This window comes from Vanacampus margaritifer, chromosome 6 (assembly GCF_051991255.1).
Source record: "Vanacampus margaritifer isolate UIUO_Vmar chromosome 6, RoL_Vmar_1.0, whole genome shotgun sequence".
NCBI classification, from domain to species: domain Eukaryota; kingdom Metazoa; phylum Chordata; class Actinopteri; order Syngnathiformes; family Syngnathidae; genus Vanacampus; species Vanacampus margaritifer.
The window spans coordinates 2,419,063-2,443,770 of record NC_135437.1 but is presented as its reverse complement, the minus strand read 5'-3'; the positions used below and the strand labels follow the sequence as shown (position 1 = coordinate 2,443,770).

Here is a 24,708-nt window from a genome sequence, read left to right as displayed (position 1 = left end):
ACAGCAGAAGGTCAAAATGGTTTTAGATGTTCTGAGGACCATCAGATTGACCTGTTACTGTCATCTGCTGGTGGGAACCATCAACTGCAGATTCAGAGGTGTGGAAATAATAATAGTAATAATAATAACACATCGGATTTATATAGCGCTTTTCAATAGTCCATTAAAGAGTGTATGCAGCTTCTGGCTCTCACAAATGAACATGTAGAAATATCTGAAGCATAACAAAAACAAAACATCAGATTATATCATACTCACCATTGCTATACAGCATATGGGATTTGTTAGGACAGTTTTTTCTATACATTTTATGCTTGCATTTTGAGTGTGTGTGTGTTGAAATAAGTTTACAAAATGTGCTTAAAGGATGTGTTTAAAGTAAGTGTGTTTTAATATGTCTAGTTTTAACAAGACTGTTCGGGTGTACTAAAAAAAGGGTATTTCATAAAAGGGTATTTCATAACGTCTGAAAGAATCCTTGCAGTCCAAAATCATTACTTTTCAGGGATTTAAAAAAATAATAATATCTTTCTTGAGTTACTTTCTTGAGTTACCATATACCAAATTGTTGAAGTTGGTATTATACGTTATAGGCTATTGTTATCATAAAAGATTGCACACCAAGATAAGCACAACACCCAAAATTCATGTCCAATCACTAATTTAATACACTAATAAATGGGCTTCATCACACCGTCATTGATTAAAATTATACAAACACGTTGCTGCACCAGCCATCCACATTGGTCTTCGCTCACGCAGGACCCTCTGACCACATTAAAAGCCTTTAAAACAGGTGTCACCAACATGGTGCCCGACGGCATCAGGTAGCCCCCAAGGGCCACATGAGTAGCCCGCCGGACTTCTTCTAAATATTTGTGATTTCTCAGGAATGTTGAAGTAGTGATCATTTGAAAATGTCAAAACTGGTATTTATAGAAATAAAATGCTGCATATACAGTGCTGCTCAAAAGTTTGTAAACCTCTTAAGGAATTTGGACTTTCCAATTGTTTCAACCTGATTTTGTTGTTCAATCTGAACTATTACATTTTATATGAAATAACAGATGTAGGTTTATCAATTCAATGCATTGTTCTTTTTTTAATCAATTGTGTAGTCAAAACCTAATTAAAAAGATTTTTTAGTCAATTCATGTAAGTGCAAAAGTAAGTGAACCCTGAGGTGCATTGCTTAAAACAAGCTGTCAAGTAGGATCAAGTAGGACAAATTGGTAGCTAAACTAACCACCGATGGACCAATGAAATGAGAGGTTTAGCAAAGAAATTGTGTATCACTGACTGAAACAGAGACAAAACCATGTCACTTTAGTCTTAATCAGGTGAACCCATACAGGTCAGTCATGCTGAGAGGAAGAGAAATCTCAGGGGACCTCGGGAAGTGGGTAGTGACACCACATCTGTCTGGGGAAAGCTATAAAGACATCAACAACAAAAAAAAAAGAGCTTCATCATTCCACTGTGAAGCAGATCATCTGCAACTAGAGAACACTGAAAATTACTACAATCCAGCCTAGAAGTGGATGACCTTCTAAAATATCAGCAAGTACCACAAGAAAAATTATAATTCCGGGAAAAAGCCAACTCGAACATCACATTAAGGCTCTTTTTCTGCATCTGGAACAAATGCGCATGCTTCAACAATCAGAAGAAAAGTCCATCTACAAGGCTTTCATGGAAGGCTTGCTCGGTAGAAGCATCTGCTCACAAAAAAGAGCAAAGCTGCCCATCTCACCTTTGCCAGCAAGTACCGGGACAACACTTAAGCTTTTTGAAAGTCCCTTCTGTGGACAGATGAGTCCAAAATTGAACTGTTTGGTCACAACTAAAACAGTATTGTTTGGTGAAAAGTCAACACTGCATACCAGCAAAATAACCTTCTCCCTACAGTAAAGCAGGGTGGTGAGAATGTTAAGTTCTGGGCTGGCTTTTCATCCTCAGGACCTGGACAACTCCACATAGTCCAGGGAATCATGAATTCATAGGAATATTGTGAAATCCTGGATCATAACCTGAAGCCGTTCTTTGTTACAGCCTGGTAGAAGATGGATCATACAACAGGACAATAATCCAAAGCATTCCAGCAAAACAACCAAGGAATGACTGAAGAACAACAAGATTCATGTTCTGGATGTGCCCAGTTAAAATCCTGACTTAAATCATTTCAAAATGCTGTGGCGGGACCTGAAGCGGGCAGTTTATGCTAGACGCCCATCCAACCTCTCTCAACTGGCTGCATTTTGCAAGGAAGAGTGGTAAAGATTCCCCCAAAGTAGATGTGAAAGACTGATAAATCACTAAAGAAAGTGTTTGGATGAAGTTCTCATTGCAAAAGGAGGTTCAATGTACGATTAAGTGAAAGGTTCACATACTTTTGCACCCATGAAATCTGAGTTTTCCTTAAATCAACTTTTGTTCAAGAATGAATGACATTATCATTATTTTTGTTCAAGTCCATTATTTTCAATGTCAGCATTGTAGATTGGGGTATGACTAAACATTTAATAAGGTTATTTTAATATTTTATATAAAAACACCTGACCATGCCTGTCTTTTGAGCAGCACTGTATGTGCGTGCGTACGTGTGTAAAATTCTTAATTGAAATAATGGCTTAACAATAAATCACACATAATGAAACTGTTGTTTGTCTGCAATGCCAATCACTATAAAAACTTGTGTTTCATTTGTGAAACTGACATGCCTGGGAGGCAGGTGGATCGGAGCGTGGGGATATAATTTCCCTCTGCTCCGGTTCACCTGCTCCCAATTTTAATGCACCACACACACACACACTTGTATATACACTGGGTGGGGTCACATTCAAGGTGTAGGGGTAGAGATCACCAGTCGGCAAGCTGGCGATCTCAGTAAAAGGGTTAGCTTTCACTAAGAACGCTGGAGTGACGACCGGGGCCTTTCTCCGCTGGGCCTGGGGTTCGGTAATACCGCCCGTCCCCCAGTGCCCCGATCTCCCCTTCTGCCCCCGCTGTTCCCTCCACGCGGTGGGGGATGGGGTGGGCGCGGGTGCCCTCTCCGCTCCGCTGTCCGGCCCCTCTTCGGCGCCGATGCCTGGGTGCGGGGGATCCCCGGGATCTGGGGGTCGGGGGCTGGGGGGGGGGGGGCGGCTTGGTTGGGGGAGGATCTGGGGGGGAGGTTTCTGGGGGTTTGGGGGCGGCTGGGGCGCTGCCGTAGCCTGGGAGGCCCTGAGGTGTTGCGCTTGCTCTGTCCTGGCAGGGGTCGACGGCTCCCCTCTTTGGTGGAGATTTTCATGCATGCCAGATCCACCACACCAGCATCTATCGAAACTCAGACACAATCTGCTTCTTCCTGTGCTCGTTGAATTGGTGGAGGCTGGTGTCTGTGGATCTCACTCTGCTTCGTCTGTCCTTCCTTCCTTTCCTCAGTGTCTCCTTTGGTCTCTTGAGGTCTCCCTGATTTGTTGGAATTTGGATGTTTCTGGGGTTGGTGGAGGACTCTGGTTGGTGGCCCGGTGGGTGGTGGGTGGTGTCTGGTCGGTGCTGGATTTCACTTTCCTTTCTTTTCTTTGGTCCTTCCTCGGGTCTTCTGACAGCCTCACGGCTTTGGCTGGGTTCTGAAGTGTTCGGTTTAGGTGAACGGTATGGGATTTTTTAATAGGTTTTAGGTGAACTAATGAATACACACTCGCACACACAGACACATACTCACCCACATACAAAATGTTAAAAAATAAAAATAAATAAAAATTTTAAAAAAAGAAGAGAGCAATGATGATGACATGTCAAATTGGTAAAATTATCGAATGAACAATACTGAGCTCTCCAGAAAAAAAAAAAAGATTTTATATTCTTTAGGTGTATCTTATGAAATGTCTCATGAGAGTAGGCACCATCCAGGATGGTGTTGCGACACTGGAAAAAGGAGCATGGAGCTCAAGTAAAAGCACAGAGAATGTGAGGAGGAGAGTTCAAGAAACACATCATGTTTAACTGGCTAAGAGAAGGAGAAGAGGGAGGAGAAAATAGACCTAGGTGAGTTACAGTAGATGCACATTAGCATTTAACCCCTTCTTGCACACCAAGTGGCTCTCCCTGTCAAAAGCTCCAACTCAATAATCAATCATATGGAGGCAAGTGGCGCAAACAGCTCGGGAAGGCAAATCTTCGGCTCGCTCCAAAAATAACCGGCCCGAGTGTTTGATTTGTGCTGCTTTTCTCATGTCCCAGAAAACAAGACGCTGTCAGAATGCTGCTTTCATGCCACAGAAGAAGAAACAGCTTCACCACGACCAACATTAAATCGGAAGTCCTGTTTATAGTCGACTGTGTCTTAAAGTATGCACGCATCAGCCATAACATTAGGTATGCCTCGCTGTTGGATGATTGCTGCCATGTACAAGGGCAATAAAATGTTACACTGGTTTTAGATGTGTGAGGGCTGAAGAGCTTCACACATAGTGGTTCGGTAATTCTGTACCAAAAAAAAATAGTTGCATTATTATTTCACCTACTTTTTGACCTTCTATTGCAGGGTTGCCCAAGTTTGGTCAGTCAGTCAGTATTTATCTATCTATCTATCTATCCATCTATCTATCTATCTATCTATCTATTAGCAAAAATGTATTCCGCATTTCAAAAATGTATTCCGCATTTCAAAAATGTCACACTTCCCAATTTTTGCTCATTCTAGATTCAAACTGTTCATAACATTCAGGACATCTAGGGGGCACATTTTTCACATTGCCAAAAGTCCCACATTCTTCATAGTCCATTTATTTACATTCAGCAGAACCAGTGGTAAGGGATGCCGTCAAGCTTAAGGAGTCCTATCGTGCCTTTTTGACATGCGACTCCAGAGGCAGCTGATGGGTACTGGCTGGCCAAACGGTTAGCTTGCCTCGTCCTCTCTCAACGACCAACATCAACACATTGCCACCCCGAAATCACAAATTAAGGAAGCAAGAAACCGCTAGAAAATTACCTCATTGTATGATAGGACACAAGTCTTCGGCGTTAGCAGCTGGACGCTAATAGGAGTGTAAACATTGACGTGTCTTGCGAGACACAAGATGCATTTAAATGCAGTCGGACATTTCAAACACACACACAAAAAAAATCCACCTATACATTCAAGGTTAAAATTGCAAATATCTCAACAATGTGGGCTTTCTGTCAATATATAAACGCTTACGATAGGGGTGAAATAACTTTACTCTTTTACTTACTGTAATTAATGGTAACAGTACATCTCGTCAGTTATGTTTACAATACCTAATGAAATAACTAGGCTTCCATCCTGGGTGGTAAGTAAATGAATCAAAAATAAACAAACAATATTACATATAATTCTTATGGCATTTACCACAAAAAAACTCGATTGACTTTACATTAGTCCCCTTTAAACATGCAAACACTGAACAAGAATAATCTTCAGAGCCTTTTTCCTGGCTAAAATTGAGGCAGAGGTGGTACCAGCCAGGGTTGTGTTGTTCGACCGACATCCAGCCATTAATATTCGCGATTCGTGGCCCTGGGAAGTGAGTGCACACAGCGGCCAGCAACATGTGCCCATTCATATTTATCAACTGGGGCGACTGGCACTAGTCGGAAAATAGACAGGGCTGGACACTTTGGGAAACCCCTGAAATTCCTGATGACCAGTCCTACCCAAATGTCAGGTGTCTGGTAGTCTCTTTCATTATCCATCTATGCTATGCATGAACCAGCATAGCGATGCGGGTTGCAGTCCCCTTTAGGGCTGCAACTATCAAATATTTAGGTATTCAAATATCATAAAGAAAATTTTTATTGAATATCTGTATTCAGTAAAAATTGTATATTTTTTCCTGGTGAAAGAACAATTATGAATACAGAACACTTTTTTTTTTTAAACATACTGTATTTCCACTTAATAATGATCGACCAACTTTCATTCCTAGATAATCAACTTTTTTTCTTTTATTTAAATTCTATTTGTGCTTAAGAGAACATTATTGTCCTCTCTAGAAACATTTTAGACAAGATTTTAGACAAATCTCTCCCCATAGATTTTGGAATGACCTTTCCGTTAAGCAACCTCCCTCTCTATCCAATTTTAAAACATCTCTCAAAACACATCTTTGATCTTTAGTGTATGACTCAGCATGATACTCACCATTGTTTCAGTGTTTTGTGGTGACTTCTGTATTTTTTGTTATGAATTTATTTATATTTTATTTACTACCTACTTGTGTTCATTTAATTTACTTATTCACTTACCCATTTGTGATATTTATTAATTTATTTGGCGCTATTTTGTTTTACCTGTCTTTATTCCATGACTGATTAAAGTATTACATTTTATATATATATAATATATGGCTGTTTTTATTTCCATAGATATTTATTTTTGTGGATTTAATTTTTGAATTATATTTTTTATATCCATTTTTATTTTCACTTTTAGTCATTAATTATTCATTTAGTCATTTATTTATTAATTTGGTCATGTATTTATTTTGAATTTTCGCAGTTTTGGTCCTCCATAGTTACATAGCATTTCCTTCCACATATCTTGAGAAATTCAAACCATTCAAATTTCAAATTGTTCAGCTCATTCAGGACGGCTTGGGAACCCATGCTACCATCCATCCATCCATTCATTTGTATACCAATCTGTCTATCCGTGCATCAATGCAACTATTTGATCGACCCATCCATCTATCGATTCATCCATCTCTCACCCATCCACCATCCATCCTTCTAGTATCCATGCACCTCTATCTGTCTATCTGATAGTGTTTGTGTTGTTTTCAATTTGAGATTTCACTCCTTCAAGCCACATTAACTTCAGCAGCAGCAATCAATAAGAGTCAGGCCCCTCGCTAATTAGACAGCTTTATGTTTGCAACAAGTCTTTAATGGCAGCCATGTGTCTGTTAGTCTGTTTGTTTGTTTGTTTGTCTGTTTGCAGCAGAAGCCGGTCACTGTCTCCTCCAGCATGTCACCAAGACGCCGGAGACAGGCACGCCCCCTCCGGACAGCCACAACCGCGGTTACTACTACTACTACTACTGGTTCCGGTTCTGGAGCGCCACTCAAAACAGGCCCAGCTAGCATCTGTTTGCGAATTGCTAAACCCTGTTCTATTCTCTTGAATGTCACACGGCACAATAACCGGGTAAAAGTGTGCAGTTGACATAAATCACGTATAGTTCCACACAAACGTCAGCAAACGTAAATACGTCGCGGCTGCGGCTGGCTCACGCTCACCTTGTTTGACACATTTGAAGCGGACCGGGTCCTTGCAGTGCTTGATGACGGCCAGCACGTCCCGGCTGGTGAGGCCGGCGACGGGCATGTCGTTGACCTCCAGCAGTAGCTCATCCTCGGCCAGCTTGCCACTCTGGACGAGCCCTTTCCCCGCCTTCACCTCACCCAAGTAGGGGAACTGGCCAAGCTCGGCGCCCCCCTTCAGCTCGAAGCCCAGCTCGCCGTCCTTGCTGCGACTGATCACCGCTTCGTGGACTTTATTGGTCCAGTGGTTCTTCTTCTTGAGGCTTTTCGACATCGTTGCAAGGGGCGACTCGGCTCACCGCAGACTGGCTGGCCACTATCAACACCACCACCGCCTCATGCCCGCCTCAGTGCGACTCGCCGCAACTGGGCGACATCCATCGACTCACGCCGGGAGCTGTGTGCGCTGTGCGAGGCGCCGAGTCCGTCGAGAGGCTGCGGAACGTCGCGGTGCTTGCTTCGGTGGGGGGAGGGGGGGGGGTGATGATTCCACTGTCCAGACACACGGATCCAGGAGACAAACAGTGTCCCGTAACCCGGATGTGAAATCCGAAGGAGGGGAGAGATGAATGGTTCTGGTTCGGTCGTCGGAAGAGGAGGAGAGGGGAGGGGAAATGGGGGGAGGGGCGGGGGGTAAATAGGGGACATAACATTTCCCACATTTCCCACTACTCGGCTTGCCAGGGGCGCCGCTCCATCCCCCGGCCCCCTTCACAGTAGGGAGGGAGGAGGCCATCAACGCACTACAGGCAACAAACTGCACTCAAATGTAACTTGTAACTAACTTGTTTATTTGGGAAATATTTTATTTATTATTATTAGTAGTAGTATTAGTAGTCGTATTGATACGTACTACTACTACTAATGATGATGATGGAGATATTTTTTTGTTTTATCATAATTTTTGATACTACTGTGAATAATAATTTTGATTTAGGCATTTATTGACAGATAAAATTAATGAATTAAATTGGGGAAAAAAAACCTAAGTCCCGCCGGGGGTTCTGGTCGGGGGTGGGGGTGTGGTGGGCGGTTGCGCCTCCTGCCCTCGCCCATTCTGCTGCGTTGGGCTTGGGGCGCGGGCCGTGTTGGGGGGGGGGGGGGGGGGGGTTGGCGGGTCGCTCCTTGTTCCTGGGTTTGCTCTTCGGCCGGGGGCCCCTGCGGGGCCTGTTGGTTGTTCCTTGGCACTGCCGTGGCCTGGGGGGCCCTGGGGGGTTGTGCTTGCTCTGTCCTGGTCGGGGTCAACGACTCCCCTCTCTGGTGGAGGTTTTCATGCATGCCAGATCCACCACACCAGTATCTACTGAAATTCAAACACAATCTGCTTCTTCCTCTGGTCGTTGAATCGGTGGAGGCTGATGTCTGTGGATCTCACTCGCTCACACGCTTCATCTATCCTTCCTTCCTTTCCTCAGTCTTTCCTTTGGTCTCTTGAGATCTCCCTAATTTGTTGGAATTTAGATGTTTCTAGGGTTGGTGAAAGATTCTGGTTGGTAACCCAGTGGGTAGTAGGTGATGTCTGGTCGGTGCTGGATTTCACTTTCCTTTCTTTTCTTTGATTCTTCCTCGGGTCTCCTGACAACCTCACAAGCTGGATTCTGAAGTATTCGGTTTAGGTGAACGGTATGGGATTTTTAATAGGTTTTAGGTGAACACTCACACGCACGCACACATGCACACACAACCCGCAATGCACATACTCACGCACATACAAAAAAAAAGAAAAAGAGAGAAAAAGAGGGAGAGAGCAATGATGATGACATCTCGAATCGAATCCAAAAAGAGAGAGAGGTGTAACGAGCGAGCCTGGTTCGAGGAGAGAAAAAAACGAAGACAGAAGTGCATCAATCCTGTCCTGCCGTGTTTGGTTTATTTGGCAAGAAGACACCAGAAAACCATCATAAACTCGAGACTGTGTAGCCCGCCTTTTACCCAGCCTCCGAGAAATTACCACAACATTTTAGGGTTAAAGGTGTATTCAAGGATCTTTTGTTGCTGCGTCTTCCGGGTGGATTATTTTAACCAGACTGGGCATAGGCGAACGAGGCAGCAGAGCCGTTGATAGAGAGAGTTTGTGTTTCAGAGCTACTGCGCTGTGATTGGTCAACTGCTGTTCACATGAAAAAATGGACGCCATATTGTTACCCTACTGCTAGGATTTCGTAGTGTTTTGCAATAGGTGTTTCCACTTTCATGTTGCAATCATTTCTTGTTGTTCAGCATGGCGTTGCTCAAAATGACCAGGCAGTGATATTATAACCGGTTCACTGGAGACCCACAGAAGAGGAAATTGTGGTAAGTGACAGTCAAATGAGAGGACTGGAATGCAAATAGCACTTTATTGCTATGCAAAGTAAAGTAAAATAACACAATTTGAAGTAGATGGGACTGCACAATGCAGCCTTCAACCTTTAATCAAGAGTTATAATTGAAAAAAAATATGATTGATTTTAATTATAAGCCTGCACAAAGTGAATGGACTTAAAATAAAATTATTATTGATTTTAACTGTTGATAAAACAGGGCCCATAATATGGAGATGAGTTATTGTGGATTTTGTGTTGGAAACAAAAGTTCTAAATATTGTACATGCACAATAGAAAGCCATTGATAAAAAATTAAAAATAATATATGAGATTTGGTTGTCAGTTACACTGAAATCATGTTTAAATTTAAATTTAGGACCATATATGACAAACAAATTGTCAAACAAATTGACAAAAAAAAATCCAGAGGAACCTGTTATAACACATTCATTGGTGCCATGAAAAATTGGCTTTATTATCAAGTATCTTGCTTGCTATATCAGGAGCCAAAGACAGGAGATAAAGCAAATACACGTGATCAGATCTCTTATTTGAACATATTATGTATGAACACACAGATACATTTACAGCATTCACAACATTGAAAATCAAAATCCATGTACAATAAAAAATCTGATACTCTGGACAGGCCATGAAGGCATCACAGACAGAAGCTACGCGTGCTATTGGCTGTTTTGTTCTTGAAAACTGTTGTTAGCTCCACACGTGTCCTGATTATTTCACCATCGTTACAAGGCGAATGTTGTTTTGAACTATTATCCCTGTCGGTGATCGCCGGTGCACAGTCTCGGATCAGTAATATGACCATTTGCAAGATACCTTGTCACTCACTCTCGCAGCTTGTTTGGCTGAGTGAGGTCAGAGGCAGGGGGCGTGGACATTGAGCCCGTATGGGTTAAACCATGGAAGGGGTCCTTTTTGAATTGTTTGTTTACAAACAGAAACGGTTTGATTACATGCAGAAATGGTCAAAACTCTGGACTGTGCCTTTAAGAAAGCGGCAAAAGGAGGAGGAGGAAAAACGGGTTCAGGGTACGGATGCTCCGATCCACTTTTTTCATTACCGATTCGATACCAATACCTTGGCTTTAGTATCTGCCGATACAGATCCGATACTTACTAAATTGTCTTTGCACTTGTCCCCCCAATAATATTTAATATATTTCCACAAAAAAAAACTTAAATTCTTTTAGATGTTCTTTAATGTCTTCAAAATATTTTTTGAACATTTATTGAAGTATGATTTTCATTCAATATTTTCAATACATGTATTGAATGTACAGTGGTACCTCGGAGTTTGAACATAATTTGTTCCTGCGAAGTGTTCAAAGTCCGAAATGTTTAACCTTTCGAAACATTTTTTCCCATAGGAAGTAATGTAAATGCAATTAATCCGTTCCCAAGCTCCAAAAACAGAAAATTCCTATTTTAATTTCTATGTATGTTTTTACATTTACAGTACAGTATTCAAACAATAAAAATACTTTACCTTACCTGTTGTGGTGGGATGGCAACAGTGGATGATAAATGTTATGTTGATGCTAGCTTTAGTTGAGCGTTGAGTTTGTGTATTTTACTTATTGTTAGACTACTAAGCGGTCCTTGCGTGCGTTGTTTAACGTCACGTACGTTGTTGAACAGCTAACGGGGGTCCTCGTGCCAATATTTATAGAAGTAGTCACGGTAGTTACAACTGCGCGATAATCTCCTTCCGAATTCCAATGTGGTTCGTAGCACTGTATGTTTTTCTTTGCTGCCACTGTGACACTGTGGTCTTTCTTTGGACTTATAGCGAAGAAAATTGTCGTGGAAAAATCAAAATGCACTCGCGAGTATGGAGCACCTTCGGGAGTATTCACGATCTGACAGGAATTTAGCGGTGCATCGTCTCAACTACCACAACGTGAGCACTCTGCTTCGCTCGGCTATCCGTTCAAGGTATGTTCGGCTTAGGTTGCTTTGCTTGGGTGTTCGAAGTCCGAAAATGAGTTCAAACTCCGAGGCATTTTTTACTCAAATTTTTGGGTTGAAGTCCGAATTGTGCGAGTTCAAACTCCGAGGTTCCACTGTATATTGAATGAATGTAATCGTTACTTAAGTGACGGTACAATTTTATTTTCTTACATTCAAGCAGTGTAAATGTTTCAACTGTGCATAATGTGGCCAAGGCTCGCCTAATTCCTAACGCTTCTGTTTACAAAATGAGTTTGATGTGGCCAAGGCTCGCTCCTGCGCCACTTGCTTCTGTCTACACACTGTCTATATGTCTGCACGTAAATAAATATTCATAGGCTACATGCTTTTTTGCTCTTCATAGTTTAAGAAAATAGATTATCACCAAATGCCACCTTTATGTACAAAATGGCATTACAACAGGCATAATTAATTACATTAGTCGTTGTCTCGCCCACCTCGGGAAACTCTGTTGCTGCTTCCCACACGGCCGTCTTTCCATGGAGCCTGTCGGCTCACCACTCACGGCGGCAGTCCGGCAGGCCCTTATCGGGCGGCGGTGGACCTTCGCGAGAGAAAGAGCGGAGGTCCCCGCTTGGCCAGCGGTGAGACCAACCAGCCCCCGCTCTCTCCCGCAAAGGTCCCCGACGGCGGCGAGGCAGCTTCTCGCTGTCGAACGACTTCCGCTAATTGCAGACGCGAGGCCCGCCTTTCTGCTAAATGGCTTCCGATGTTCCCCCAGTGCAAATTTGACAGACATTGGCTGTACCAACTTAGCAAAGGGGAAATATTTACCTCAGCATTGCCCGTTTTACCTCGTCATTGGAGATGTGAACGTGCGCGCGCCCAGGAGATAAGCCTCTGTGGATCGGGGTGTGGATCGGGACCATTTTGACAGATACCAGATCCATTTTTTTCCCCAATATCTTGGCCAATACCCAATCCACGTATCGGATCGGAGCATCCCTAGATCAGGGTAGAGGCATGTATGTCAGTCGATCATCATTGTCTCTAAAAATAAACATGAAATTAGCGTTAGCTTTTAGCTTGCTTGTTACTTGTTTACTCCACTATTACATCCATGCTACTGTGCACCAGAGTTGGGCAAAGCTCCTGCTCAAAGCAGTCACTCCAGTCCAGATACCTGTTGTTACACCGCGGTGAGGTTGTCTTGTCTGGACTTTTACTGTCTTGTCATTTCCTGTTTTATTTTGAAAATTCTGACTCTCCTTTCGTTTCAGGTCACTTGCTCTTCCTCATGTGGTGTCAGTGTCAACCCTGATTCCTGATTGTGTCCACTTGTGTCCCATTACCCTCATGTGTTAAATGGTTTGCGTCTCCCGTCTTGTGCCAAAGTGTTTTCGTCAGTCACTCTAGCCCAGTCACAGTCATAGTCCTCAGCCTTGTTGTCCTATCTTCTGTGTGAACTTTTGTTTGTAACTTTGTGCCACAGTAAAGTTTTAGTTGAGGAGTGATTTTGTTTTGTTTGTAGATTAGACATCCTCCCTTTTGGAGCGCCTTAAGTTTAACATTTTATAGCCTTTGTTTTTCCCTCTAAATGCCATTCATCGTTGTTGCTCCACCGATCTCATCGCACGCTTTGAAAATGTCTGAGAGCCGCAAGAGGACATCCGTCTATGAAGTGAAGCCGGCTGCAGAGACTGATGAAGATGATGATGAAGATGAGCCCGCACGTACCTGACATTTGATAGGCGTTTCCCCCGGACGAGCAGGAGAGCTGGTAGGATGGTCTTCCGCATGCACTTCCGCATTTTTTGAAAATTGACAAACGGACGATTGACTTCTACTTTTCGAGAAGATACTTGAATACACCTTTAAACGACAACATATATATGTGTGTGTGTGTATATATATATTTTTATTTTATTTTATATATATATATATATTTTAATATATATATATATATATATATATATATATATATATATATATATATATATATATATATATATATATATATATATATATATATATATATATATATATCCGGCCTTCCTGGGTGGAGTTTGCATGTTCTCCCCGTGCTTGCGTGGGTTTTGTCCGGGTACTCCGGTTTCCTCCCACATTCCAAAGACATGCATGGCAGGTTAATTGGCCACTCCAAATTGTCCATAGGTGTGATTGTGAGTGTGGGCGGTTGTTCGTCTCTGTGTGCCCTGCAATTGGCTGGCAACCAGTACAGGGTGTACCCCACCTACTGGCCGAAGCCAACTGGGATAGGCTCCAGGACAAGCGGTTAAGAAAATGGACGGATAGATGGATATATGTGTGTATGTATATATGGAGTTATGTGACGCAAGCGGTGAAGATGGCAGCTTAGGTTGAGAGCTCTGCAGTTTGTGCAGCTTATTTGCTTTAAAAGAGGAGCTTTAGACACTGGTCACTTATATATTCGGGAAAGGAAAGGATTGCAGACGCACTGGTTAGACATGCCCATCCAGCAGAAACTTGCACTTCAGGAAGCAACCAATGCTAACAAAGATGGCGCAGCTAAGGCTGGCGACGCGACACCAAGCGGGGCAGATTCAGATGACCTCCCGCCTTGGAGACGCGAGGCCTGCATTGACTTTCTGGAGGATGCTAACCGTGCGCTTGAAGCTAACCCCCCAGCGACGTATTCAGAAGTCGAGGCCTTGCGGCTCAAAGTGGATGATTTGGAAAACAGAAGCTGACGGAACAATCTTCGCTTCGTCGGCTTCCCGGAGGGCTCAGAGGGCGCTGACATCCTCGGATTTATGTGCTCGACCGTCCCGGAGATGTTGGCGATCAAATTCTCGGACGGCCTGCAGTTAGACCGAGCACATTGGAGCCTGGGTAAGCGCAGACCGGACGGCCAACGTCATCGTTCGACTGCTGCAATTGAGAGACAGGGAGCACATTGTGGAGACGGCGCGTAAGATGGGGAACATATGCTGGAATGGACACCGCATTATGGTCTTCCCGGACTGCTCGAAGTTGATCACAAACAAAAGAGCGGCGATTCGCCAGTGCAAAGTACTGCTCCATGAGAGGAAGATTGCCTTTTTGCAAATTTTCCCAGCGGTGCTTGTCCTGAGGATGGGGGATGGAAAAAAAGACTTCACCGATCCCAAGAAAGCATTGAGCTACATACGCTCCCTGCCTGAATAGTTCTAAATGGGTAGACAGTAGGTTCTATAGCTATGTGTCTCAAATCAATACTTTTCTGCACTAAGCGACAACTTTTTCCAAGCTGATGTTGATATATCTTTTTTTTTTTAATTATTATTTTATTGTATTTTATTTATTATTATTATTATTATTCTTTTCTTTTCTTTTCACCGAGTTACGCTTTTTGCCAATTGGTATTGATGGTAATACTGTGTTATTACATATTTTTATTAACAGTTAAAGGCACTTCTTTCCTACTTTTTTTTTGTTTCGTGTTTTTTTGTCATCTCGTCCAAGTTGGTATTGACATTATCTACATTTTTTTTGTGTATGTATATGTGTAGCTATACGTATATATGTAATTTTTGTATTATTCATGTTTTTATTATTATTATTATAATATATATACAGTATATATATATATCTTTTTTTATTATTATAAAAAAATAATAATGCTTTAATATATTCGTTCCTATTCTCAACGTGTTAGAGTCACTGCACGTCTGCTCTCTATTGGCTTGCCTCACTGTTCGTGGTCATGGCCCTTGTTTGATTTAATTTAATGTGTTTGTGGGTATAGTTTTTTGGCACCTTGGTGGGGTAACTGTTCTTAGACCACCCACATGTTTTTTTTTTTATGTGAAGTGCCTTTATTGTTCACCTATATTCTGTTTTACTCTGGCAGATTTATTTGTTTGTCACGCAGCAAAGACAAGATTATCCTGTTACAGAGTCCTTTGGTTATGTGTCAACGCTACAACTTATGATGTCGGCTGACAGGTTGGACTCACTGAATTTTATGTCTTGGAATGTTAGGGGTCTTAACCATCCAACTAAGTGTAAGAAAATCTTGACATTTATCAAATCCAAAAAAGTAGATATTGCACTTATTCAGGAAATACACCTGGAAATTGAGGAATAAACAAAAAACATGCGGAAATAGCCAAAGCAGGGGAGTGTCAACTTAAATTCGAAAACCTTTCAATTGTATTAAGGCATTCTCAGATGATGCTGGACGTATTTTGCTTTTACTTGCGGAGATACAGGGCCGTAAATTATTATAAGTATATGTGTTAAATAATAGCCAATGTTTATGCTCCAAATGAGGACAACCCCTCCTTGTTTGGACAATTGGAACATTGACTCAGTGAGATGGGTAATTACCCGATATTGATGGGTGGGGGTTTTAATCAGGTCATTTACAGTTTTCTTGACCGCAGTCCGCCACCACAGCGTCCCCCCCAGGGCAATTCCCTTATTACAGGTCTAATGCCTTAGTCCTGGTGGACATAAGGCGCCTACTTAACCCGACAAATAGAGACTATACCTTCTATTTCGCTCCCCATAATGTCTTGTCCAGGATTGATAATTTTTTTGTCTCAAAATGCTCTGCCTCTTTAGTAAGCACCTGCCGTATTGGCAGCATCCTCCTTTCTGATCATGCCCCAGTATTAATGCAAATGACTCCACCCTAAAGCCGTCCCCAGTCTCCTAGGTGGAGGTTGAACTCAAGCCTCTTTTCTGACTCTAATTTTGTCTCCATTTTGAAATCAAAGATCAACATTTACATATAGACTAATTGGACTACAGCTCTTTCTGTCATGATTTGGGTTGGGTTTGGGCTAGTTTTGTTTTACTTCTATCATAGCTCGGGTTTATTTTTGGTTTGGTTTGATTTTGTCCTCATGTTTCTTTGAGTTTTGGTCGTGATCTGTGCGTTAGCATGTTGTCCTTGTGTATTTCCCCCGTCTCGTCAAGCTTGATCATTTCCACCTGTTTGCCTGCCCTTCCTTGTGTGTCAAACAATCAGTGCTCCCACTTGTGTCATTCCCAAGTGTGCCTCGTTATGTCATTATTTTGTGTGTGTGTGTGTGTGTGTGTTGTGTGTGTGTGTGCGCGCGTATATAGTCTCTCTCTTCTCCCCTCTGTCTGTGTGGATTCATTGTGTTTTTTTGCCTGTCATTTCCCCTCCATGTTTCACCTTGCTTGTTTCTTTTAACCTCATTAACCTGCCCTGCACACACCTTGTTTATTTTCTTTATTTTGTTTTATTAACTATAATTTTTTTCAAGCAGCACGATGGCTAACTGGTTAGCACGTCCGCCTCCCAGTGCCGAGGACGTGAGATCGAGTCCGGACTTCGGCCTTCCTGGGTGGAGTTTGCATGTTCTCCCCATGCTTGCGTGGGTTTTCACTGGGTACTCCGGTTTCCTCCCACATTCCAAAGACATGCATGGCAGGTTAATTGAACACTCCAAATTGTCCTTAGGTGTGACTGTGAGTATGGTTGTTTGTCTCTGTGTGCCCTACGATTGGCTGGCAACCAGTTCAGGGTGTACCCCGCCTACTGCCTGAAGCCAGCTGGGATAGGCTCCAGCACCCCCGTGACCCTTGTGAGGAAAAGCGGTCAAGAAAATGGATGGATGGAATTTTTTTCAAGTCCCCGCTGCTTCGCCGACTTTGGGTCTACCTCCTAGCCACTCTGTGTCAGAATGAATCGACCACACCGGACCCAGCGTGGAGCAAGTTCAGCCTGCTGACCAACCCTGACCCCTTCACGTAGGCCCAGCTTTTTTTGTCTAATATTTGTTCATCCGTGTCCCCCTCGCCTGTTTTGTCGAGTTCACTACCTTGTTTCCTGTCCCACAGTGTTTTAGCGATTATTCTGATTTTGAGCTCTCTGATACTGAATTAGATTATTTTGATTTAGACACCAGTTTTTCTACTCACAATGATTCCTTGAGTGCTGCTTATGACACCATTTTGCCACCCCACATTTTTGTTGACCCGGAAACAGAGTTAGATTCTGATTTAGAGGATGAATGTGAAGAGAGTTAGTGCCACGATTTAGGTTTGAGTTCAAGTGAAAGGTTTTACAGTTTTTTCTTTTCATCTCCCCTGTCGTCACGTCACATAGAACATGTTTCCGCGTCACTTTGTTCCCCGCTGTCGCAGTCACAAACACCATGTAGCCCCTGGTCACCTTCATGTTTGGATTATGTCACCACTTCCCCTCGTCCCTTACCTAGTCTTATCTCACCTAGTCACGCACCCCCAGTCTCGGTCCCTAGTGTGACTTGTATTCCCCGGTCCCTTGGTTAGCAGGCTGATGCGACAGCAGACCAACTGTTTCGGTAGCCTGCCTCAGTCAAGTCCAGCCAAGCAAAAACCCCAGCTCGAAGGAGGCGAAGACCAAGGCAACGGCGAGCCAAGCTGCAGCCCCAAGCCTCAGATTCCCGTCCGCTGCAGCCCCTGGCCACATTGCCTGCACCGCTGCAGCCCCAAAGTCACGGAACGTCGTCTGCTGCAGCCCCAAGTCACGGAACCTCATTTGCTGCAGCCTCCAGTCGAAGTCTCGGAACCTCCTAGCCACGCAGTGTCATCTTCAGTAGGGGTAGAGTGGGAGGCATTTAAAACATTTATTTGAGGTCATATCATACAATATTCATCAATTAGGAAGAGGACTAGAAAGGTGAAGAGGAATAAAATAAATTTTGTCCTCTTTGCGTGTTCCAAAAATGAGGATAGGTTTGATGCAAGAAAAATACACCTTTTGCAAAAATGATTTAATAAAAACAGAGAGTCTCTGGACATACAACAGCTTCTGATTCTTCACTTAAAGAACGTGGAATTTCAGAGCGTCAAATGTGTCCTTCTACGTGTACAATAGCTTCTTATAGTTAAAAAGACCTCCTCCTTTTCATTTATAGACTAAACATACTCTCTGGTACTTTTCCGTGAGCAGATGGCGTAAACAAGGTCAGGTGGATGTTTTTGAGACAGAAGGTGTTATATAGTTGAAGGATTTTCCCATAGCAAAATCTCACAAACAAGTTGAACCAAATTTACAGTGGCCGTGACTGATGAAGAAAGTAAAGTGTGTGTGTTATTTCAAAACTAATTCTGTTTTCATGACCGAGATGTGCGTGTACAAATAAAACAAGGAATTTTGGACCAATCAGTGTATACCAGCCAAAGGAGTATGTGTGTGTGTTTTTGAGACAAATTCTGGTTCAAGGGCTAAATGTGCTTTCGCACAAAACGCTGAGAAGGAACTTTTTTAGACTAAATAATATGACCCAGCTTAAGGCCAGACCATACGAGGTCGACATCATCTGCTCTGCTCAGGACACAAAATATGTCTTATAGGTTAATATGAAGAATTAAAATGTTCATAATGTGTAACAATAGTTGATATATGAAATTAGGTATTAAAAATGTTATAATATCTTTCAGTCCGCCCTTTGGGCTTATTTAAAATAAAGCCCAATAACTAAATATTTAAACATTTTTACCAAAGGATTCCCATGGGATTTTCATCATCGCAATGGCAGGTGCAACATAGGAAGAGGAAAAATGAAAACATTCTTTTTAGCAGGAGAGGAGGTCAGTCATATGTCAAAACAATGTGATTCATTTAAAGATTTTTTGTTTTTTTTTGTGTTTTTTCTCAGTAAAATAAGCATATCATATATGAAGACAGTGTGTTGTGATTATGTTCAAAATTTATGTTGGGGGATCCCAGAAATAGCAAATTGGCATGACAGTCAGTATGAGAAAGAGTGTCATTATGTACGTGCAATTGGAGACGCGATTGAAGACTTGTTGTCGTTTGGGCTAGGGAAGTTTTGTTGCTTGCGTTTTGTTTTTCCAAACAGAGTCCTTCAGCTTTGCGATTGGCTGGCAACCTGTTCAGGTTGCACCTTGCCTCCTGCCCGAAGCCAGTTGGGATAGGCTCCAGTACCCTCACAATCCTTGTGAGGACAAGTGGTCAAGGGAATGGATGGATGGATGGATTCCTTCAGCTTTTTTAGAACCCACATCAACTGCCAGAGATGATCACCGGGCCCAAGGTGTGACTCATTCTTTGTGGAACGCCCCGGAAAAGGGACACATTCCTCCTATCTCCATTGGGTAATCCTCAGCTCGTCTGGTGGAAACTGGAAGCAGTTGAATGGCCTCTCGGCTGGCACGTCTGGTCACTGGAGCAGCTGGCTGGTCTCTCTGTTGATTCCCGGTGGTGGCTGGCTCCTGAAGGTGGGGGTTGAGTAGAAGGTGGACCTCCGGCTGGTCTAATAGGCAAGATGTGGAACCAGGTGCCCCGTGGACTGGACTAGATTGACCTTTTCATCACCTTATCTGGGTGCAAAATATTTTCATTTAGTCACTAATAAACATTTATTCGCATCCCTTCTTTTTGAAAGAGCATTTTGGTAGTGTTATATAGTTAGGAGTTAGTAAATGTTAGTAAAGTTCTGTAGGCCTCTCCTGTGGGAAAAAATTCTGTTTGTTGTGACATTCAATTAGGATCCAGCCTTTGGCTGACTTTAATGACCTGAGCACATTCTTAAATGCAAAAAATGAAAATCTTTAGCCAGTTCAAATCTGATGAGGCCAATTTTGTTTACAGAATGTAATAATTATTGGAATGTTTTATTATAATATTTATTGTTATAGATATAGCATGGATGTGCTTCCGGACATTAAATAAATGCAACTTTCGTCAACAAATAAAATCAAAAAATAACACCTAACCCCAGGGGAAAAATAGAAATAGAAATGGAACATATTCACCTTATTTTCGCCGTCTCTGCCAAAACTTACTCCTTCTCCATGGTCAAGGAAATCCCCAATTGTCCTCCTGTAAAATTCATTCTCACGGACGATCTATAATTATCGCATTAAAACTAACTTTTAATTTTAAATTTATTTATTTATCATGGACTGTTTGTGTCCTTCGCGACGATATACCCAGACCGACCAATAATTCCCCCATCTGAAAAAGATCGCTTTAGAGAATTTTTCAGACTAATATATAAAGTTTTGCAGTAAATAAATTTTGCTTGCTTTTTGTTTAGAAAGAGAGGAAAATTTTACATTTAACCAGCAAATTCGACAATGCGTCCCAAGCAACTATTTAAATTTCAAAAGAGAATTCGGGAAAACACTAGAAGACCAAACTTAAAAAAGTAAAATATAATAATTAAGATTGAAATAAATTGTATCTTATCTGTATTCATATTAGCTGTTTTCAATTTCTGAAACCAGACGAAATTTACCTGTATTATCTTTTGTGCTATAAAAATATTGTAGCTTATGCCAATGAATTTTACAAAGAATCTCAGTTTTCAGCCAATTCATCAATTATTATTAATACATAAAGTTGCCCTTAGTTATAATGTTACCATTAAGCTTGCTAGTCCCCCTTGTTGATGTTTGTCCAAAAAGCTGACTGTTTTTAAAATAGACAGAGATAAACAAATCAGATCAAATCAAAATAGACATCAAACGTTTTTTTTAAAATGTAATAAATCTGTGTGTATATAGTGTTGTCAATCAGTTCATTATATTTACGAAATGTTTTACTGTAAATGTTATCACCTTATATCTATCAAAAATAGAGTGCAGTGTAAACAGTCAGCATCACATCATATGGTCTGGTATCACTAATTCAAGGAAAGCATTGTTTGTGGGGTTGAGTCACCATCGTAGTGGACAGTTCTGGACGCAGGAATGCTTTAAGGACGCTTGTGCAGAGCATATGGAGCAGTTTTTCATAGGACAGTTCGTGCGGAGCATTGTGTGCATTGGGCAGTGGAGCAGTTTTTCTTTTATCACATTTGTATATGATGGCACAGTCATTGTTGCAACAGGTGGCGCCAGGAACCTCCCCTCTCCATCAGGTATTGGCAGGATGTTTTGTGATGATGGCTGCATCACGCCCCTCTGATGGTGGTGGCAGTTGCAGTTTCTTTGTGGGTGGGGGGTTTTAAAGAGGTCTGTGTCCCGCCAGTTGACTTTGTTCTGAAATAATGACCCCTGACCAATAATCCTCACTCGACTGAAAACATTCAAATCTGCCCCAACACTATTTAGGTTATAACATGTCAGTAAATATTAAAAACAAAAACTTCCTTTATTTAAAAATAAAAAAAAGATTTTGAGAAAGGGGAAGAAAATAAAAAAAAATTTTAAATAAAAAATAAAATAAAAAATAAAAAATAATAAAAAAATAATAATTAAAACAATGAAAGTTTACAATTTTAAATAATTGCTAATTATATGTCAATATTTGTTATGGTTTACAATATTTAATTTAATATGTTTTGCATACCTTCATAAATAATAATTAGGATGAGGTAGGACAGATATACTCTAACAATTTACAAATATAGTTAATTAATAAGTGTGTAGTTTTCAATTAATGTTTTCTCAATGGAGGCCGCAGCCCGTAAAGTCAGCCTTTGGTCAAACGTCAAAGCAGGAATGATTTTTAATTACATAGCACCTCAAATTATGTCAAAAATGTGATTCTTCCAGATAGCTTCCCCAGTCTGTTTGTAATGAGACTTCAAATGTCGAATTCAAAGGTTAAATATATTCAGGAGAGATTAAAATTATTTTCTATTTCTAAACATGGGAGAAAAAAATAAATAAATAAATAAATAAAAACTCCTTTTAAATTATAATTAAAACATTACTTCATCCCCAGGACCGGAATATGGCACTTTGGTGGGACCCCAATTGTCCTTAATGGGTGTGTCTCCTGATTCTGAAAAGATATTTAAAATTTATTAAACAATGTTCTCGCGCACAAACAAAATCATAAGGGAAAGAACAATCATCTATATAAAGAATTATTCCACATTAATTGCCATCCAAGTTATTCGTTTTTAGTTAAAGTTATTTATGTTCTATAAGCACAAGATATGCATCTAAATTTTATAATATCTTAAAACTATACCTCTCTATGTTATTTGTGTATTAATATTCGTTCGTTTTATATCAAACATAATTTTAAAATGACGTATTTGCACTCGTGAAGCCAGTTTAAGTATTCAACATTAGTGCTTAAGAAATTTATATAAGGGGCTTATAAAATCAGTTACGGCAACAATTTATATAATGTCGTTCAATTATTTAACGCAGACGCTTGCGGGTTTTAGCGTTAGAAGTTTTATTAGTAATTTTACCGTCTAATTAATTTATCCCGTTTAGCGCTTATTAAACGGCTTAATTTGTTTTATTACATAAATTTGTATTATACAGTTATTTTATTTGCAAAGCAACATTTCAGTATTAATCATTTTTTCAATACACTTTTCTTAAAGATACGTCCGGGACTCTCCTCTATATAAAAATTACATACACTCATAACATTATTAACAGGCGGTCGCCGTGTACGCACCTTCAAAGTTAAATTGCCGTCATTAAAACCATGGAACAAATGCCATATCTTATTAGAATAAACTAACCTTTTTCACAATATAATCAAGTCCCGTCGTTCAATATTAATTACATTTTAAGTCATTATTTAAACGGTATGTTTAATCCGGAAGTTTTAATTCCGACTAGCGGAAGTGATATCAGGTTAAATCATTTAGTCTTATATCATTATTTAAAGTTATATAAATGGTTATAACTTCACAAAAATACCTAAAGCTAGTATTCTAGCATTATTCATCATCATCTTATCCAAAAATACACGATTATGTGTCGTTTTTATTCCACTCGTAAACGTGTTCTTTTATCTCGTATTTTTACGTCGAACGCCCGGCGGCGCAAGCCTCAACGTCCCCCATCAATAAAATTAACTTACCGTAGCTTACAACGGCGCCATAAAATTTATTCCACCGCAATCGTATATCCATTTTATCAGTTTTTCAAACCACGGACTGGGCATTTCTCCGATCGCAAATGCGCATGTGCTCGCAACCCCCTGTCGCCTCATGACAACCATTTTTGTAGTTCTCAAACAGTGTTTTCTTTCTATTAATTATTGCCCGTATTTTATATTATATTATATTATATTATATTATATTATATTATATTATATTATATTATATTATATTATATTATATTATATTATAGATTATCGTAGTTCAGTCGTATTAATATTTAAAATGAAGTGACGTCTCACTTATAACAGAATTAGTCAACAACATATCTCATCGCAGTCCTTTTAAAAATAACCGTGACGTCAGATTTTCTTCACAGACAAGACGGCATACAAACAAACGAATATCTCCTAAAATAATAAATACTGCTTTAAGTCAATAACGAAGCAGTCTCTCGACTAATATAGCCTGTCTGTTCACAATTATTCGATTCAATTGTGCAGAAACCCCTCGTAACGTTACGTACCAATATCCTCATCTGCGCATTCATATTTCTGTTGTAACAATGACGTGACACACAACAAATAACATACTGCTTTAAGTCAATTATGAAGCAGTCTATCGGCATTTTAATAGCGTATCATCTTTGTCAATTAAAATTGTACGTCCATTTCAGCCTGTCTGTTCACAATTATTAGATTCAATTGTGCAGAATCCTCATCTGCGCTGAGCAAAATAATCCATTATTCAAGGATCTATGATCGATATCTTCACAGCGGGCGATCTAGCCGTTGTGTCAATCGTAATCTTCTAATTCCAATCCAAGAATCTCCCGACATTTAGTTTTATGCCTATTATTCAAGGAACTTTTTTATTTTCGATTTACTACCAGCGGGAGATCTCTCCGCTGTTTCAATCGAGAATCTTTCCCTAATTCCATCCAAGAATCTATCGACATTTAATTTATGCCTGTTGTCACCTCAGCGCGACCTTATTTCATCTTCATTTCATCTTCATTTCATATTAGCGCATTTCCCAACGTGACGGCATTTTCGTATACAATGCTTACGTCACCACGTACGTGTACTTCAAACACCGTGGTAAAATCCGAAATCTGGGACTTCGCGTCCAACTACACGATTTCAAAATTTATCACTATTTTTCTTACACAAATTCCATCCTCAATATAATTTTGCAAGACGAATTTATCAGCCGCAGCGTTCTCAGACAAACAGAACTCCTAAAACGTGGATAAAGTGTCCATTTACCTTGATTAATGTGGCCGAGAGTTCCATTCGACTGTGAACGCACCGCCACAAACCGTCGTTTTACGTCGGGGTCACCAATTTGAAGAGGAATGAAAGAAATTTTGTCCTCTTTGCGTGTTC

The 24,708-nt window shown here is 40.9% G+C and overlaps 1 protein-coding gene and 1 long non-coding RNA gene across 12 annotated transcripts in view; both read right to left on the bottom strand.

Moving 5' to 3' along the window:
* Nucleotides 1-7,737, bottom strand: part of magi2b (membrane associated guanylate kinase, WW and PDZ domain containing 2b) — a 240,644-nt gene extending 232,907 nt beyond the window's left edge. For 9 of the 10 annotated variants that reach the window (XM_077568842.1, XM_077568844.1, XM_077568845.1 and 6 more), the window contains exon 1: nucleotides 7,249-7,737. In XM_077568842.1, the coding sequence (XP_077424968.1) occupies nucleotides 7,249-7,546 (298 nt within the window). In that variant the 5' untranslated portion in view covers nucleotides 7,547-7,737. The remainder of the gene's footprint in view (nucleotides 1-7,248) is intronic. The other variant, XM_077568846.1, reaches the window with a different exon arrangement.
* A 10,516-nt stretch (nucleotides 7,738-18,253) lies between these two features.
* On the bottom strand, nucleotides 18,254-23,561 carry LOC144053966 (uncharacterized). Of its 2 annotated transcripts, none has more exons than XR_013294566.1 (2): nucleotides 22,891-23,561; nucleotides 18,254-22,254 (listed from the first exon to the last, which is right to left on the bottom strand). It is a non-coding gene; the product is annotated as an uncharacterized LOC144053966 (long non-coding RNA). The 2 variants fall into 2 exon arrangements; XR_013294567.1 differs by having other exon boundaries at nucleotides 23,302-23,561.
* Nucleotides 23,562-24,708: the final 1,147 nt, after the last annotated feature.